This window comes from Anolis carolinensis, chromosome 1, assembly GCF_035594765.1.
Source record: "Anolis carolinensis isolate JA03-04 chromosome 1, rAnoCar3.1.pri, whole genome shotgun sequence".
In the NCBI taxonomy this organism is placed as follows: Eukaryota; Metazoa; Chordata; class Lepidosauria; order Squamata; family Dactyloidae; genus Anolis; species Anolis carolinensis.
The window spans coordinates 22323833-22338841 of NC_085841.1; the positions used below are offsets into that span (position 1 = coordinate 22323833).

Consider the following 15009-nt stretch of genomic DNA (forward strand, 5'->3'; position numbering starts at 1 on the left):
GAAACACAACCATATCAATTACAGAGCAAAGTGGAACTATTCAAATTGCATGGAAGGGGCAGTCTGTGGATGACTCCTGGAACATAATCATTAACATTTCTGCCATTATAATTTTCACGTGTTCCTAGCTCTTTAAATTTGCTATAGATACCTTCTTGTTCCTCATTTCAGAATTATTTTAGGTAATGTAGAAGTTTTAAGCCAACAGTTGAGATGGGACTAACAATACTTATCTTTCAGGTTTTTTGGCATTCTACTGGTCGCACGTATTGGGTACACTGGCACATGATAGAGATTATTGGCTCTGGTGAGGTGCTTGAAGAGGAGGCTGCACAAGAAAAGGTGTCCAGTCTAACGGAGAAACTGAAGCTACCTGCAGGTGAGGTTAGGAACACAACAAAAATTTGTAAACACCATCCAGTTCTAATTGTTACTGTTCTCTCCTTATTTATTCACTTCACAATGTTGATGGAAATGAAACACAATTGGTTTTCTATGAGAATATATCTCAACAAGTATTCACTCCACAAATGGAACAACACTTTTTTTAGATGCATCCTTACAGAAAGTGTTCTATTAGGCTCTAGATTAAATTTGTACTTTGCTGCTAGGGTTTAGGGCATATGAGATAGAAGAAAGTAATCTTTCTGCATCTTTTGCACCAGTCTCCATTTGAGAGAGAAATGCGAATGGCAATGGAGTAAACCCTTGCAACTTTGTCTAAATATCCCTAGGCCAACACATTTTGGAGTGGATTTTCTTTGTCTTTCCATCTTTTTCACAAAGTGAAAAAGTTAGGGGCTTCCATTAATGCCACTGACAGTGGGGACTTCCACTTTTTCCACAGCTCTGCCACCAGTTGTGTAGACTTCCATCTGTCTTACTGCTATGAATATTGACCGTGGCAACCACCTGAATGCTCTCATGGTTCTGGAGTGAGACTTTATTAATCTTAAAACCCCACTGGATTAAGTGTTGTCACCACAGATGCAATGTATTAGAATTTAAGCCTTCCAGTATACCTTGTGTACCATTCTGAGAGGCAAAAGTGTATAATCCAAAATATTTATTATTCAGATACGTAAAAGATGTAAATCACATCTCTCACACACACTCCCTAGTTAATTCTGCCCCTGATCTTAATTAACATGTCTCTGGCCCTGACAAACTCTCCTAAGCCCTCAATCCAACTAAATCCTAACCTTGACAGACCTAATTCTCACTGCTAGACTGACTGCCATTACACACCTGCCTTACTATAAATCCTTTCAAGGCAACAAATATCTTCATAACATCATAGAGTGAGAAGAAGACATAAGAGCCATCCAGTCCAATCCCCTACCATGCTGGAATGCAAAATCAAAACACTCCTAACAGATGGCCAACCAGTTCTCCGCTTAAGCACCCTTATCTGTTTTAGGTGTCCAGCAATTATTTTTTTCAGTATCCATTGGGTACTGAATTTGTACACATTGTGTACAGTTCCTTTCTTTCCTGGAAAATGACCAGGGGTTAAATCATGAAATTAATTGGTTGTGCATATCAGAAGAGTCTGGAAAAGTTTCTTTTGTCTTTTTCTCCAAGCAGTTACCCAGACATTCTACTGCAAACCACTCGGAGGATTATACTCACTGCCATATCTGACGGATCATATGAATGAGAACTCTGGGAACCTAAGTCGGGCTGAATGGTGGGAGCTACTCTTCTTTATTAAGAAACTAGAACAGCATGAACAACAGGACATTCTTCATTTCATTCAGCAGAACCATGAAGAGCAGGTAAGTCGAACATGTTTGGCATGAGAAGATGATATTTTAAACTATTCTGAAAGGAAGAAGCTTTGAACGGTGACTTCTAACCTGCCAGATTATTTTATTAGGTATGGGATCTGGCTGCCTGAAAGGGCAGTCTTCTCCTTTCCCCCAATACATGGTTGGGTCCTTTGAATGAATGGGTTCTGCAGAATTTCCTTCCTTATGTCACACTATCATGACTGCAATTGGGCTTAACAAGAACAACATTTACAGACGTTCCAGTATATTTTAACAGGTTTTTTTTTGTCTTTCAAGCCATCAGAGCTAGATGAAGAGGGCCTGATCCAGCTGTCAGTATCTGTAGAATTGGCTCGGCAAGTACTGCAGCTTGTGAGCAAACACTGCCAAGGCTGCACTCGAAGCGATCTACAAAGTTGTCATGTCTATCTCAAGTATTCCTTCGGCAAAGGAGAGCCAGAGCAGAATTGCCAAAATATGAATGGGATCCCTGAAAACTGTGGTGGCCTTTCTGAAGCCATGGCATCTAAGAAGCCAAAGAAGGAGTCACTCTCTGCGGAGGTGCCTTCTCCAGTTCCATCTGTGGCAGAAAAGACTGACATACAGCTGATTAACGAGCTCCTCAAAGTGGAAGAGCCTTCCTTTCCAGATGCACTGGATGAGAAAGCCAAAGGTACATGCCACAATTTCCACCTCAGTTTATGTGGGGCCATGAAGCAGCAGGAAGATTTTATTTTTTCTAATCCAGACAGAATAAAGGGTTATATGTCCTGGTGGTAATAGATGGATAAAATAAAATGTTCCATGGTATTAATGAACAGAGAGTGCTATCATGAGATGTCAGCAATATATTGTTGTAATGATGTGTCTTTGAATTCTGATCAGCTTTCGGGACAGCAAAGATGATAGTGAAGAGAGGCTCTTTGGAGAAGATAGGAGATATCATAGACATGATCCAGAAATCTGGTTCTGAAGTCATCCTGCAGATGGCTGGACTCAGATTCATCACAAAGATCTTAGAGGAGGAACCTGGTCAAGAGAGACAAGTCATCAAAGTAGAAGGTGGACCTACAGTCAGGTCAGTTCTTTTCGTGCTTCAGGTAGTAGCTGCGCAAAGGGCCATTTTACAGTCCTAATCCTCCAGTGGAGAACAAGATCAGGATCCTGTGGCTACAAAAGCGGGAGCTTTAACAGTTTTGTCTGTCTCTCTTCTTTTGAAATAAGATGTCTAATTGCAATTTCATCTAGCTCATTTGTGGTTTAGTGCTATATGGGTGAGCTTTGGATTTATACATTTCCTGTCTCTTCTAGAATACTGCTTCCTCCTTAGAAAGCTTATGCTGACTGACTGAGGCTCTCTAAGGTTTCAGGCAGGATTTTTTCTTAGCTGTTTTTCGTGGAGATACAGTGATGTGAATTATATGGTCCTCCAGATATTATTGGATTAAACTTCTAGTAGCCCTTGCTGGGCTAGCTAATGGTGAGGGATGTGATAGTACAATATCATTTAGAGGGCCCAGCTGTTAGTAACCACAGACCTAAAGTGTAACAGGCCTCTTTGTCGTCCTCAGAGAAAAAATGGTGAAGATGCTGGTGGAGCTGCTGACCAACCAAGTGAAGGAAAAGCTGTTGGTGGTATTGGCACTGAGACTACTTTATGTGTGCATGGCAAAGTATGACTGGCGAGTTCTTTTTGCCACAGAAGGCGGTGTCCGTGCTGTGTTGGGCTGCATGCAGGAATATCCCACATCAACGTTGGTGCAGCATATTGGCCTGGCAGTAAGTTTTCACAGGAACTCCCAATTTAAATCTGGTTCAGATAGGTCTAGGAATGAATCTTGACAGAAACAGGAAAGCAGGTTGCCTGCTAGGTAACAGGATTTGAGGGAATGAGATAGGATATAAGCAAATCAGTTGATATGCTGATTTAAAATATAAATATATCTGTACAAGAGCTGTAGCTTCAGAATGGTGCAATCTGAGTGCTGAAAAGTGAACAGAAATAAAAATAATGTAGCTACATAAGTGCTTTGGATGCTGAGTGCTACATAAGGATGAGATGTGTAGCATAGCTACTGTGCAAAAAGTGAATTCATATATTTACAATATTTTGCGTAAAAGATTACATATAGAAAATGGATGCACTCACTTATATGAATGGTATTGATCTGTTTGAATTGGCTTTCACTTAGACAAAGTGTGGGGCTTCAAGTGGAATTCAGTCTAGTCCAACAAAGACACAATAAGTGCACAGTTGCAAAAGGGAAAAACAGTAAAACTTTACTCTTTACAGCAGAGTCCAAACATAAACTTGCAGTGTTGCCTTAAAACATAAATCTTACAGTATAACAAACTTACACAGTCCTTGTAAGCATTTCAAGATGCAAGAAGCATTGCAATACAAAGAGCATGGCTTCTTCAGCCTCTTCTTCCAAGAGAGATCCAAAAAGCAAAAGCAGGAGCAGAAGCTAATACACACACACACAGCCACACCCCACTGGGTGTGGTTCAAACTTAATTGCTTAACTGCTGACCTAGATTAGCTCCTGCATGTTATGATCAGCAGTTTGGGTTTTTCTTTAACACACACAGAGCTTCATTATACCCTAACACAAGGGTCAAGGGAACTAGGATTATCTTCATTAATACATCTGCAGTCTTCAGATGCAGACTGCAGCCAGGAAATCAGAAGACGTCTACTTGGGAGGAGAGCAATGGCCAACCTCGAGAAAATAGTAAAAAGCAGAGACATCACACTGGCAATGAAGATCAGCATAGTGAAAGCAATGGTATTCCCCATAGTAACCTATGGTTGCGAAAGCTTGGACCATAAGGAAGGTTGAGCAAAGGAAGATAGACGCTTTTGAACTTTGGTGCTGGAGAAAATCCTGAGAGTGCCTTGGACCACAAGAAGATCCAACCAGTCCATCCTCCAGGAAATAATGCCCAGCTGCTCTCCAGAGGGAAGGATATTCGAGGCAAAGATGAAGTATTTTGGCCACATCATGAGAAGACAGGAAAGCTTGGAAAAGATCATGATGATGGGGAAAATGGAAGGGAAAAGGAAGAGAGGCTGACCAAGGGCGAGATAGATGAATGGTATCCTTGAAGTGACTGGCTTGACCTTGAAGGAACTGGGGGCGGTGACGGCCGACGGGGAGCTCTGGCGTGGATTGGTCCATGAGGTTATGAAGAGGCGGAGACGACTGTGCGAATGAAGAAGAAGAAGAAGAAGAAGAAGAAGAGGAAGAAGAAGAGGAAGAAGAAGAAGAAGAAAGTACATGGTTACTAGAACATTAGAGTAATCAGTCTGGCAAAAGATTGGGGAACAAGTTACGTTAGGGTTGTGTAGGGGATGTCACATTTGTGAAGATGGGCATGGCCTCACATTTGTGAAGATGGGCATGGCCTCAGATAATTGAACTTCAGTGGCATAGGTTGTGGTGATGATGTCATTGCGTAAGAAGAGGGAACGCCTTTGCTTATGTTTTGTCATTGATTCAATTTCTGCTTTTGCACTTCCAGGCACTGAAAGTCCTGGTAGGTGCTGGGAATTGTGAACTTCTGGGTTCCAGTGGGAAGTCATATCCTTTAAATCATTCGGATGCCCAGATGATGTTGGAAATCTTTGCCAGCATTGGCTCTGCTTCCAGCAAGGATTCTGATAACTTGCTCTGTGCCATCTGTACTGCTGTTGAGAAGATGTTGGACACACATGGGTAAGATGAAAAGGGAATTATCAGAAAAGTAGAGAGTATTAAGTTAACTGAATTAAAATTAGTTATTGATAGTAAGGAGGGATATTGAATTTCCCTGTGCTTCTGTACAGCTGGGTGGGCAATTTCAACAGGCTCAGGAATTAATTTTAACTCCCTTTCCATAGGCAAGTTTCCTGCTCATGCTGCGATATTTCTGTGGCACAATGGCAGTCAGGCATTTTTCTGCTACACAGAAACCATGTTTTTGAGATAAAACAAATGATCTACACTATTTGTGGAGATTGCTTCCAAAAGGTCCCAAAGCCATCTGAACAAACTTTACAGGAATTGAAGAAAAGGTGTTGAGCATTTGCATTCTTTTGCTATATAATATAATTTTTCAAGACCTATATCAAAGGGATTTGATACAATCTGATAGTTTTGATCTGTACATAATATTCTATTTCTAGCCAGCAATGTGCTGCTTTTAACTCATATTTCAATTTTTTTTTTGGATTTGGTACCTTTTGGAAATAAACTCCATATTTTTGCCATATTTTCCCTGAAACATTTAGTTTATTTAACAACTACATTGCAGTAACATCATTGCAATAAAGTTCTTAGGTTCGATGTAGGCGGTTGTCTGCCCACTATGTAACATCTGGAGTGAAGAGTCAGTTGTAGAGGAAATGTGGTTAGTTTGACATTTGATTGATTCCTTTTCTGTTCATTTGAACTCAACAAATCTGACAAGACCTTTGTAGAAAATGGTGAACATGAATGAATAATTTATTATGATCAACAGATCAGACAAATGATCATGAATATTATTTGTGTTAATTCTTTCACCCAGTGAATGACGAAGCCCATTGGGGCTGAACAGTCACCTTTCTCGCTCCTTTCCTCAGGGCCTCCTCGGCAGTACAGAATGGGCTTTTGGTTCTGAACGTGCTGATTAATAATCACAAAGGCCTGGCAGAACAGCTGGGAAACTGTGATCTCTATTCTGTTCTGAAGAACTGTTGCCAAACAGGTCAAAGATCCAATGAAATGTTGGCTCGGATAGTGCTCAACCGTCTGGCTGATCATAAGTTACCACTGAGCCAGGACGATGCAGGTAGAGATTGTGCCAGCCTTACTCTTTCTGATCCTTGCATTTTGGTATTATTGCAAAATCATTTGTTTCATTTCCTCCAAACCCAGATGCTGGAAGCCATAGATATAATTTGGCTCCTTTGCTTTGTACACTCAGCAAGGTCTACTGCTTACAACTTTGATTTTTTTTTTTGGTCAAACTTCCTTTGTTATTTTATCCTTCTAGGACACCTCCTATATCTCTCTCAGACATAACCCTCCTTTCATTTGCTCATGATCTGTCCCTCTGTGAGATCTTGAAAGCTGAATGGTGATCTTGTGCCTGTGATTTCCCCAAGAAAGAGACAACAACAACAACAATAATCTATATATATAAAAATGTAATGTGCATTTTTTCCCATGGAGTAAACAACAAAACTACTGAACTCAATCACACCAAATTTAGCCACAAAAGACATAGTCATCCAATCTATATCTTTCAATTGAAAAAAACCCTAGAAAAATAGTCCAAATTACAGTCAAAAAAGTAGGCCCCGCTGCCTTTAAGGCCTACCCCCGTTGTATCCTAGCAACCCCGTCAGCCACAATGGCACCTAGGGACAGGTAGAGCTCACTGCCAAGTGCCTATAAAATACAGATTATCTTATTTGAACTGGATTATATGGCAGTGTAGACTCAAGGCTCTTCCACACAGCTATATAACCCAGAATGTCAAGGCACATAATCCACAGTACTGTATCTGCTTTGAACTGGATTATCTTGAGTCCACACTGCCATATAATCCAGTTCAGTGTGGATTTTATACAGCTGTGTAGAAGGGGCCTCATATAATCCAGTTCTAAGCAGATAATATAAGATTATAAATATAATATATAATAATTACTGGGATATAATACAGAACAATATAATATCTAAAAGCAGGATAGTAAATAAAGAGCAACACTCTGAAAACAGGGAAATTGGAAAGTCCAGAAAGGAAACAATCAGGGCCAGCTACCACCTCCCAACAAAAGATTCCCCCAGAGAGGAAGCAGCCAAGCTTTGAAGCTACAAGGCCATTAAATGCTAATGAAGTTGACTAATTGCAGCATTCATACTTGCTGCACTGAGACTATTCATTGCTATTCAACCTGGCCAACCAAGATTCCCCCTAGGTAGAAAACCCCCAGGCTTTGAAGCCACGAGGCTACTCCGTCCTATTCAACCTGTTCTAGCAAGGATGCCCTATGTAGAAAGTGGCCAGGCTTTTAAGCTGCAAGACTATCCAGTGCAATTCAATCTGGCCAAACAATGATTCCCCTACAAAGGACGTAGCCAGGCTTCAAAGCGGCTCTTTGATTGAGGGTGCTATTCCAGCTCGCCACACAAGGATTCCCCTAGGTATAACATAGCCAGGCATTGAAGCTGCAAGGCTATTCAGTGCAATTCAACCAGACCAACAAAGGATTAACCTTGGTAGAAGGTGGCCAGGCTTTGAAGCAGCAGCCCAAAAAACCATTCCCCTAGAATGCCTTCCAAGCAGCAATCCTATACTTTTGTATTCCAGTTCACCAAACAAGGATTTCCATAAAAAGAAAATGGCCAGGGTTTGAGGCTGCAAGGCTATTCACTTCTATTCCACCTGGCCAACAAAGGATTCCCATAAGCCACAGCAACGTGTGGCCATGCACAGCTAGTAGTAGTAGTAGTAATAATAATAATAATAATAATAATAATAATAATAATAATATGTACTTATATTCCGCCCTATTTCCCCGGAGGGACTCAGGGCAGATTCCAAACATAAAAGGCAAACATTCAATGCCTGAACACAACAACAATACACCCATAATAATGAAAATTGACTACCCAACATAGAAAAACAAATTATGACTTAACAACTAAAATTAAACTAAAAACTCAACCTCTTATATCAGACATAAAACAAAACATCGAACAGACATCTTCCCAAGTCCTTGGGGGAAATAGATTGATCATTGCTCAAGATGTCTATTGAGCTGGTGGGGTGAACAGGGCACGGATACGGATGGTAGCTATTAATCCGAGGTACAGTGGTAGTACTACAGTCTATTCCTCCTCCTCCTCATCTTTAACTCCTTAGGAAGGGAGTTCCAAAGATGGGGAGCGCCCACGGAGAAGGCCCTACCTCTTGTTCCCACCAGCCATGCTTGGGACGGAGGTGGGACTGAGCAGGGCCTCCTCCTATAACCTCAGTGTCCAAGTTAATCTATAGTGGGAGATGCGGTTCGTCAAACAGTCTGGACTCGAACCGTTTTGGGCTTTAAGGGTAAAAACCAGCCCTTTGTGTTTAGCTCAGAAGCAGACAGGCAGCCAGTGGAGCTGCCGCAGCATGGGAGTAGTTCTCTCCCTGAATGGCGCTCCAGTTAGTAGCCAACTTCTAGATGTTATATCACTTGTGCCAACTTCTAAATGTTACTACACTTCCAACAGCTCTATCCAGTGGTGAGGAATGTTGAATGTTGTTGTACCTGTACTATCTGGAGAGAGCCACAATTCATACCCCTTTTTGGGGGACTTTGTCAGCAACAACAGAGGTTTCTCCCACTGATTATGGTGTTTTGACTTAGAGGGCTGTGTCTTTTTTTCTTCTCAGAGTCCAAGGCCACCTTTGAGCTCAAGGAAATGGATGTCCCCACATTGTTGAAAAACCTATGTGAGACCAGCTTCTCAAAGGACATAGTCCTAGCCTTGGAGCATTGCCTTTGTGATGGGGATGTCTGCCCTGAGGAAAATAGCACTGAGCATTTGCCAGACCGTGAGCACTTCCTGCTGCTGCTGAAAATTCTAGAACAGCTGGGAGCGGAGAGGAGTGTGCAGATGGGCATGCTGAGGTGAAGAAGAAGAAACAAAGCATCTGTGCCTGGATTGCAGCTCTTAAGGGTGCTTTAGAACTGGCAAACCGGATGCAGGGAAAGCAGTGTAGAATTGTACCTCCACATTTACGATTTTGACATTTGCAGATTTGATTATTCACGGATTTGGTTAAAATGTTTTCTTTAGCAATCTCTAGGTCTTCCAGTTTGACTCTATGATACGTTTACTTCAGTCATGGTCAGTTTCCTCCAACACGGTTCTATTCTCAGCTTCCAGTGGAAGTCAACCATAGAATCATGCTGGAAGATCTAGACATTCCTACAGAGGTATTATCTCAAATAAATAAAAAACAAACATGTTGAATCTATTGTCAGCAATAGGATGCAGCGTTAGGAGTTGCAGCCCACAACATCCAGAGAACCATGCATTTTCCCATTGGGTTAAGACACAGAAACAAGAAGTTGTAAGACATAAATAAACCTTGCTTAGCCTATTTTCCCATTTTTTCCAAAGCAATTTTTGGGGGAAAATGGGGGCGGGGGGAGTGTGTAGAAACAAAAAGTCTCAGAAATTTTTCATTAAGGTCTTCATGTTATATAGTTTGAAGACCATGTTATGTATATATTATTTATAATTGGAAAAAAAAATATTATACACTTCATTTTTCCAGAAAAAATGGCTTTGGAAAAAAATGGAAAGAAAACCCAGCCCCCCCCCCCCCCCCCCCCCCAATTTTCCAGTTTTTTTCCAGGCCTTCCCATTTCTATTTGTCACAAAATTGTTTTGGGGAATTTTAATAAACCACCGACTATTGGGTATTAGCAGAGTAAACTTGCAGTTGAAAGAGTATGGGATGGCATTCAAAGAGCAAGGACATTAGCAACTAAAGTTTAAAGTAATCATTATAAAGAGAAACATTACTGATAGGAAGGAGGTACTGATCCTGACATAGCCTGACTACATCCTAGGGAACAAGAATCATAGAATCATAGAGTTGGAAGAGACCTCGTGGGGCATCCAGTCCAACCCCCCTGCCAAGAAGCAGGAAAATCGCATTCAAAGCACCCTCGACAGACGGCCATCCAACCTCTGTTTAAAAGTCTCCCAAAGAAGGACCCCCCACCACACTCCAGGTAGATCCACTGCTGAAAAGCTCTCACAGTGAGGAAGTTCTTCCTAATGTTCAAGTGGAATCTCCTTTCCTGTAGAGTGGTCAAATTCCAGGGGCGGAATGAAAATTGAGAAAAGATGGTGTAAGCCAGATATCATCAGTCTGCATCACTTAGAGCAGGGGCAGGATATAAGGAAGGGCTCAGGTCACCCAAGAAGTTTCTTTAATCCCCGTCTACTAATTTCCCCCACCAATATCACTATGAGGCACTGTTGCTTGTGCAGAGCATGGTTGAATTCCAATATTGAAAAGGTGCTTTGTGATGATTCAGGGATGGGGATAGGGGTGAGCCTCTAATTACTCAGAAATCTTAATTTTGAAACTTTTCTTTTGCTTAAAAAGAAAGAGACACAACTCTAAATGAATTAACATATTGAGTTGATCCTTTTATCTTGTTTTAGAATCCAAGAAGAATTGAACCTTCCCTTCCTGACAGTTTTCTCTTTGTTGCAGGATTTTGAACAAATTTTTGGACATTTCCCAAGAGGATATGCTGCCCTGGCATGAATGCATTGAGCCTTGTCTCTCTGCTATGAGCACTCACAGCAATGAACGGGAGGTGAGAAGCTAATTGGAACATGGTTTGAGTCTGATATAGAGACTCAGGATTCAAACCATATTGTATTTTAGAAATTAGCATATTGTGTTTCAGACAGGAAAGATTTATTTGGCCTTCTAAAGGGGCTTTTAAAATAGAAAAAGGGACAATACATAAACATTGTTAACTATAAATAAGACATGGGAGAAACAGGCACAAAGATACTTATGATGTAAATGAATTAAAATGCTTATATTTATAATGGGAAAATAGATATTTTCAATAGATGCAGAATCTATGGACACAAAAGGCTGATTATAATCTATAATATAGTCTGTAACTATATAGGATTTATATGTAAAGCTGCTTTATACTTGTATTATCCTGTTTCAAACAATAATGGCACTTAGAGAATAGCATTACTGGTAGAAGTTTAGTTAGCATTGTTAATGTTCAAATAGTATCTTCAGATTTCTTACTGCTGACCAAAAGAACAAATGTACTCATTACACAATGGACAAATCATTCTTACAGTCCTTTCCTGTCACCACATTCTTATATCTTTCTTCTAGGAGAAAAGAACAAATATTACAGATTTTTTTTTGTAACCCAACTGTTTTGAAGTAAACACATTGGATATCAACAAGACTGAAGGCTGCTCATAGATTGCAGTCTGAGTCTCCTTGCTAATATTAAGGCATAGATCATTTGTCAAAGTTTGCAGCATTGCCGTTCTACCTATATTCAAGACCAGGTCAAAACTGGAAGAGAATAACATCTAGATAGATTTAAAATGTAGATTGGGGCCTTCTAGCTGTTCTTGGATTACTGTGCCGTAATCCCTATTATTCGAGGCGCCGGGGGCTGCCTTTATTAGCATAACAGAATATACACCATGCACTGGGGGAACAACTTTTGAAACCTCTCTCCAGAGACAGGCTCCGAAGGAGAACTTCATAGAAGTTTTTTCCCCCCTCACCTCGCACACACACACACACTCTCTCTCTCCCCTTTCCCCCCCCTTCATTAAACAGCTTAGCGCTGCTGTTGGGGTGCAAGCAAATAACCAGCTTCTCAATCCAGAATAATACCTCAGGAAAAGAAAAAAAAGGAAAAAAGCATTATGTGCCTTGCTCTTTACCTGGGCACGCTCTCTCTCTCTCTCTCTGTCTCTCTCTCTCTCTCTCTCTCTCTCTCTCAGAGGGATCGAGTGTGTGTGTGTGTGGACAAGAAGTGGGGGAAAGGAGCAAATAAGGGGCTCCAAGGTTCCATCTTCTCTCCACATCCCTTCCATGGATTAATCCCCAGAGGTGGAAGGGGGGAAAAGGAAATGGGAGGAGAAGGAAAGAAGACGGGATTGAAAGAGACAAGTGGGGAAAGGCTGCATCCCCCCCGCCCCCCTCCTCTTCCTTTGCGTCCTCCTGGGGCATCCTGAGAAAGGGAACACTGCTGAGCCCGAGGGAGCTTGAGAGAGGGTGAGGAAGAGGGAGGAGGACTTCTCTCTCTCCAAGCAGCAGCGGAGGGAGCCTGATGTTCGGGAAAGAAAAGTCCCTTCCCTCCTTGCCAAGCCCCCGGCTTGGAGCCTTGCTGCCTAAAGAAACAGTGTTTTTCTTGGCAGCAACGCAGGGAGCTCTTGAAGCCCGGTGCTTGGAGAGGGAAAAGTCTCTTCCCTCCCTGTCATGCACTGGACTTAAGAGCGTGTTTCACCTGTGGCCATCACCACCCGCCTGGATCGCTGCAGCGCCCACCGGGGGGGGGGGGGGAGTGCCCACTTTGGGAATCACTGATTTAAATCTTACTGGAAGCAATGCGTATTGGAGTTCAGCAATATCCAGAAAGCTGAATATTCTTATCGTAAGTATAAATTGATTTATGGTTCAACAGCACTTCCTGAAAGGAGAATGCTAGAGATAAGCATGAGCCAAATGGAGACTATATGTAGAAGTGAAGGTCAGAAAGGTGGATGGAGCTGTAAACGAGAGATGTGTCTTTCCAAAGGCTTCTCTGAATGTTTGAAAACAGAGGACTTGGCTTTCTGTGTCCTTCCAACTATGCATTTCTGTCTTTTTTCCCATAGGTTGTGCAGGAGTACATCCGTTTTTTGCATCGTCTGGCCACCACCAACAAAGATTGTGCTGTTGTCATGTGTAGAGTTGGCACAAAGGATGCCCTTACCAAAGCTATGGACAAGCACAATTCCAATCTCTTGCTAGTGACAGAACTGCGCGACCTTGTGACTGATTGTGAGAAATATGCCAGCCTTTATAAGAAGATGACAACCAGCATCCTGGCTGGTTGCATCCAGGTGATTCTGATACTCTTTGTGAAATGTAAGGGTTGGAATTGCTGGCCAAACAACAGAGTAATATCAGCTTAGTCATTTGGATATAAATTACCAAGAGGCCACATTAGTTAAATTTGTGCTCTCTGCGGGGTTCAGTTCTCTCTTTATTCTCCTAAGAAACATTGACTAGTTTATCCTGTAGATGTGATCAGTACAGAGACATTTGACAGATTCTGCTGTATTGACAATTTAGGTTTTGGTGTTAGTGGGGTCAAGAACTGGTGCCTTTCTAGACCAAAGTTTGGAATTCTCCTAATGCCTTTGTTGGTTCCTGCAGATGGTTCTAGGTCAGATAGAAGAACACAGACGTAGCCACCAGCCTATCAACATCCCCTTTTTTGATGTATTTCTGCGCAACCTTTGCCAAGGTGTGTATATATTTGGGAAGGAGAAAGAACCGAAATATGGAGAATTTACTTTCATGAAGCAGCTTGTATGTGTCCTGATTTTCCCCAACTCTGGATTTATTTTTAACTTAGGTTCAAATGTGGAGGTGAAGGAGGACAAATGCTGGGAGAGGGTGGAAGTCTCCTCCAACCCACATCGAGCCAGCAAGCTGATAGACAGGAACCCAAAGACTTACTGGGAGTCTAATGGCAGCACTGGTTCACACTATATCAATATCTACATGCATCGTGGCGTGGTAGTCAGGTAATTCTCAATGGGGTTTAGTTAAGAATCTCTTGAGACACATGAGATTGGAGCTCTCCTAAGCAACATAAATGGTCTGGGTTTGATGGTCATGTCACATCCCTAAGATTAAGCTTTTTGCCTTGTTGGGAACTTCATTCTTTTGTGTTGTGAATGAGAGGTTGTGTGTCCGTGCAGAGATGAACAGAACTGAGAATGGGGAGATCAACTCAAAGGTAGACAACCCTCAGGCTTGGAAGGAGGTCACTTGGAAGGAGGTCACCCATAGAAGGAGACGCAGGACCGGGCAGCCTCCACAGAACTCCTCTGCTCAGCTGCATTTACACAACAGATTTGAAATTCTTACATCATTAACATACAATCAGGAAACACATCTTGTGGAGGACCACAGTTTCTTAGATACCACTCAGTGGACCATCCTGGATCAATGCGCAGGGGATAGCCCTGACAGGGACAGTGCATCACCACAGTCACACTTATGTAATCATGCAAATGCTCCATCCCCAATCATAGACCAGGAGCAACAGGAACATCCTTGGGAGAGTAATGGGCTCTCGGATGTATCTCAATGGATTGTCATTGATGAATGCACTGGGGATGTTGAGGAGGAGGACAACACTTTACACCTACATGATTCACTTCAACAGGAACACTCTTCAGGGGACATACACACTGTCTTGCACAAAAGGGACCCTGTCAATCCTCAAAGGAAACAGGTCTTGGTAGTAGGTGACTCCCTCCTTAGAGGAACGGAAGCCATCATTTCCAGACCGGATGGGATGGCTCGAGAAACATGCTGCCTCCCGGGGGCAAAAATACACCATATCACTCAGAGGATCAGCAGGCTCCTAAAGCCCCATCACCCTCCCCACCTTATGTTGATTCATGTAGGTACCAATGACACC

The 15009-nt window shown here is 42.1% G+C and overlaps 1 protein-coding gene across 4 annotated transcripts in view; it reads left to right on the top strand.

Moving 5' to 3' along the window:
- The window catches only part of LOC100561099 (cullin-9), a 78163-nt gene that overhangs the window by 27541 nt on the left and 35613 nt on the right, over positions 1 to 15009 (top strand). For 2 of the 4 annotated variants that reach the window (XM_016991761.2, XM_008104907.3), the window contains exons 5-16: positions 241 to 379; positions 1585 to 1778; positions 2070 to 2445; positions 2658 to 2850; positions 3344 to 3551; positions 5298 to 5491; positions 6379 to 6587; positions 9180 to 9417; positions 11025 to 11130; positions 13187 to 13414; positions 13731 to 13821; positions 13933 to 14104. In XM_016991761.2, coding sequence (XP_016847250.2) covers positions 241 to 379; positions 1585 to 1778; positions 2070 to 2445; positions 2658 to 2850; positions 3344 to 3551; positions 5298 to 5491; positions 6379 to 6587; positions 9180 to 9417; positions 11025 to 11130; positions 13187 to 13414; positions 13731 to 13821; positions 13933 to 14104 — 2348 coding nt within the window. The remainder of the gene's footprint in view (positions 1 to 240; positions 380 to 1584; positions 1779 to 2069; positions 2446 to 2657; positions 2851 to 3343; positions 3552 to 5297; positions 5492 to 6378; positions 6588 to 9179; positions 9418 to 11024; positions 11131 to 13186; positions 13415 to 13730; positions 13822 to 13932; positions 14105 to 15009) is intronic. The other 2 variants (XM_008104908.3, XM_062971121.1) reach the window with 1 other exon arrangement.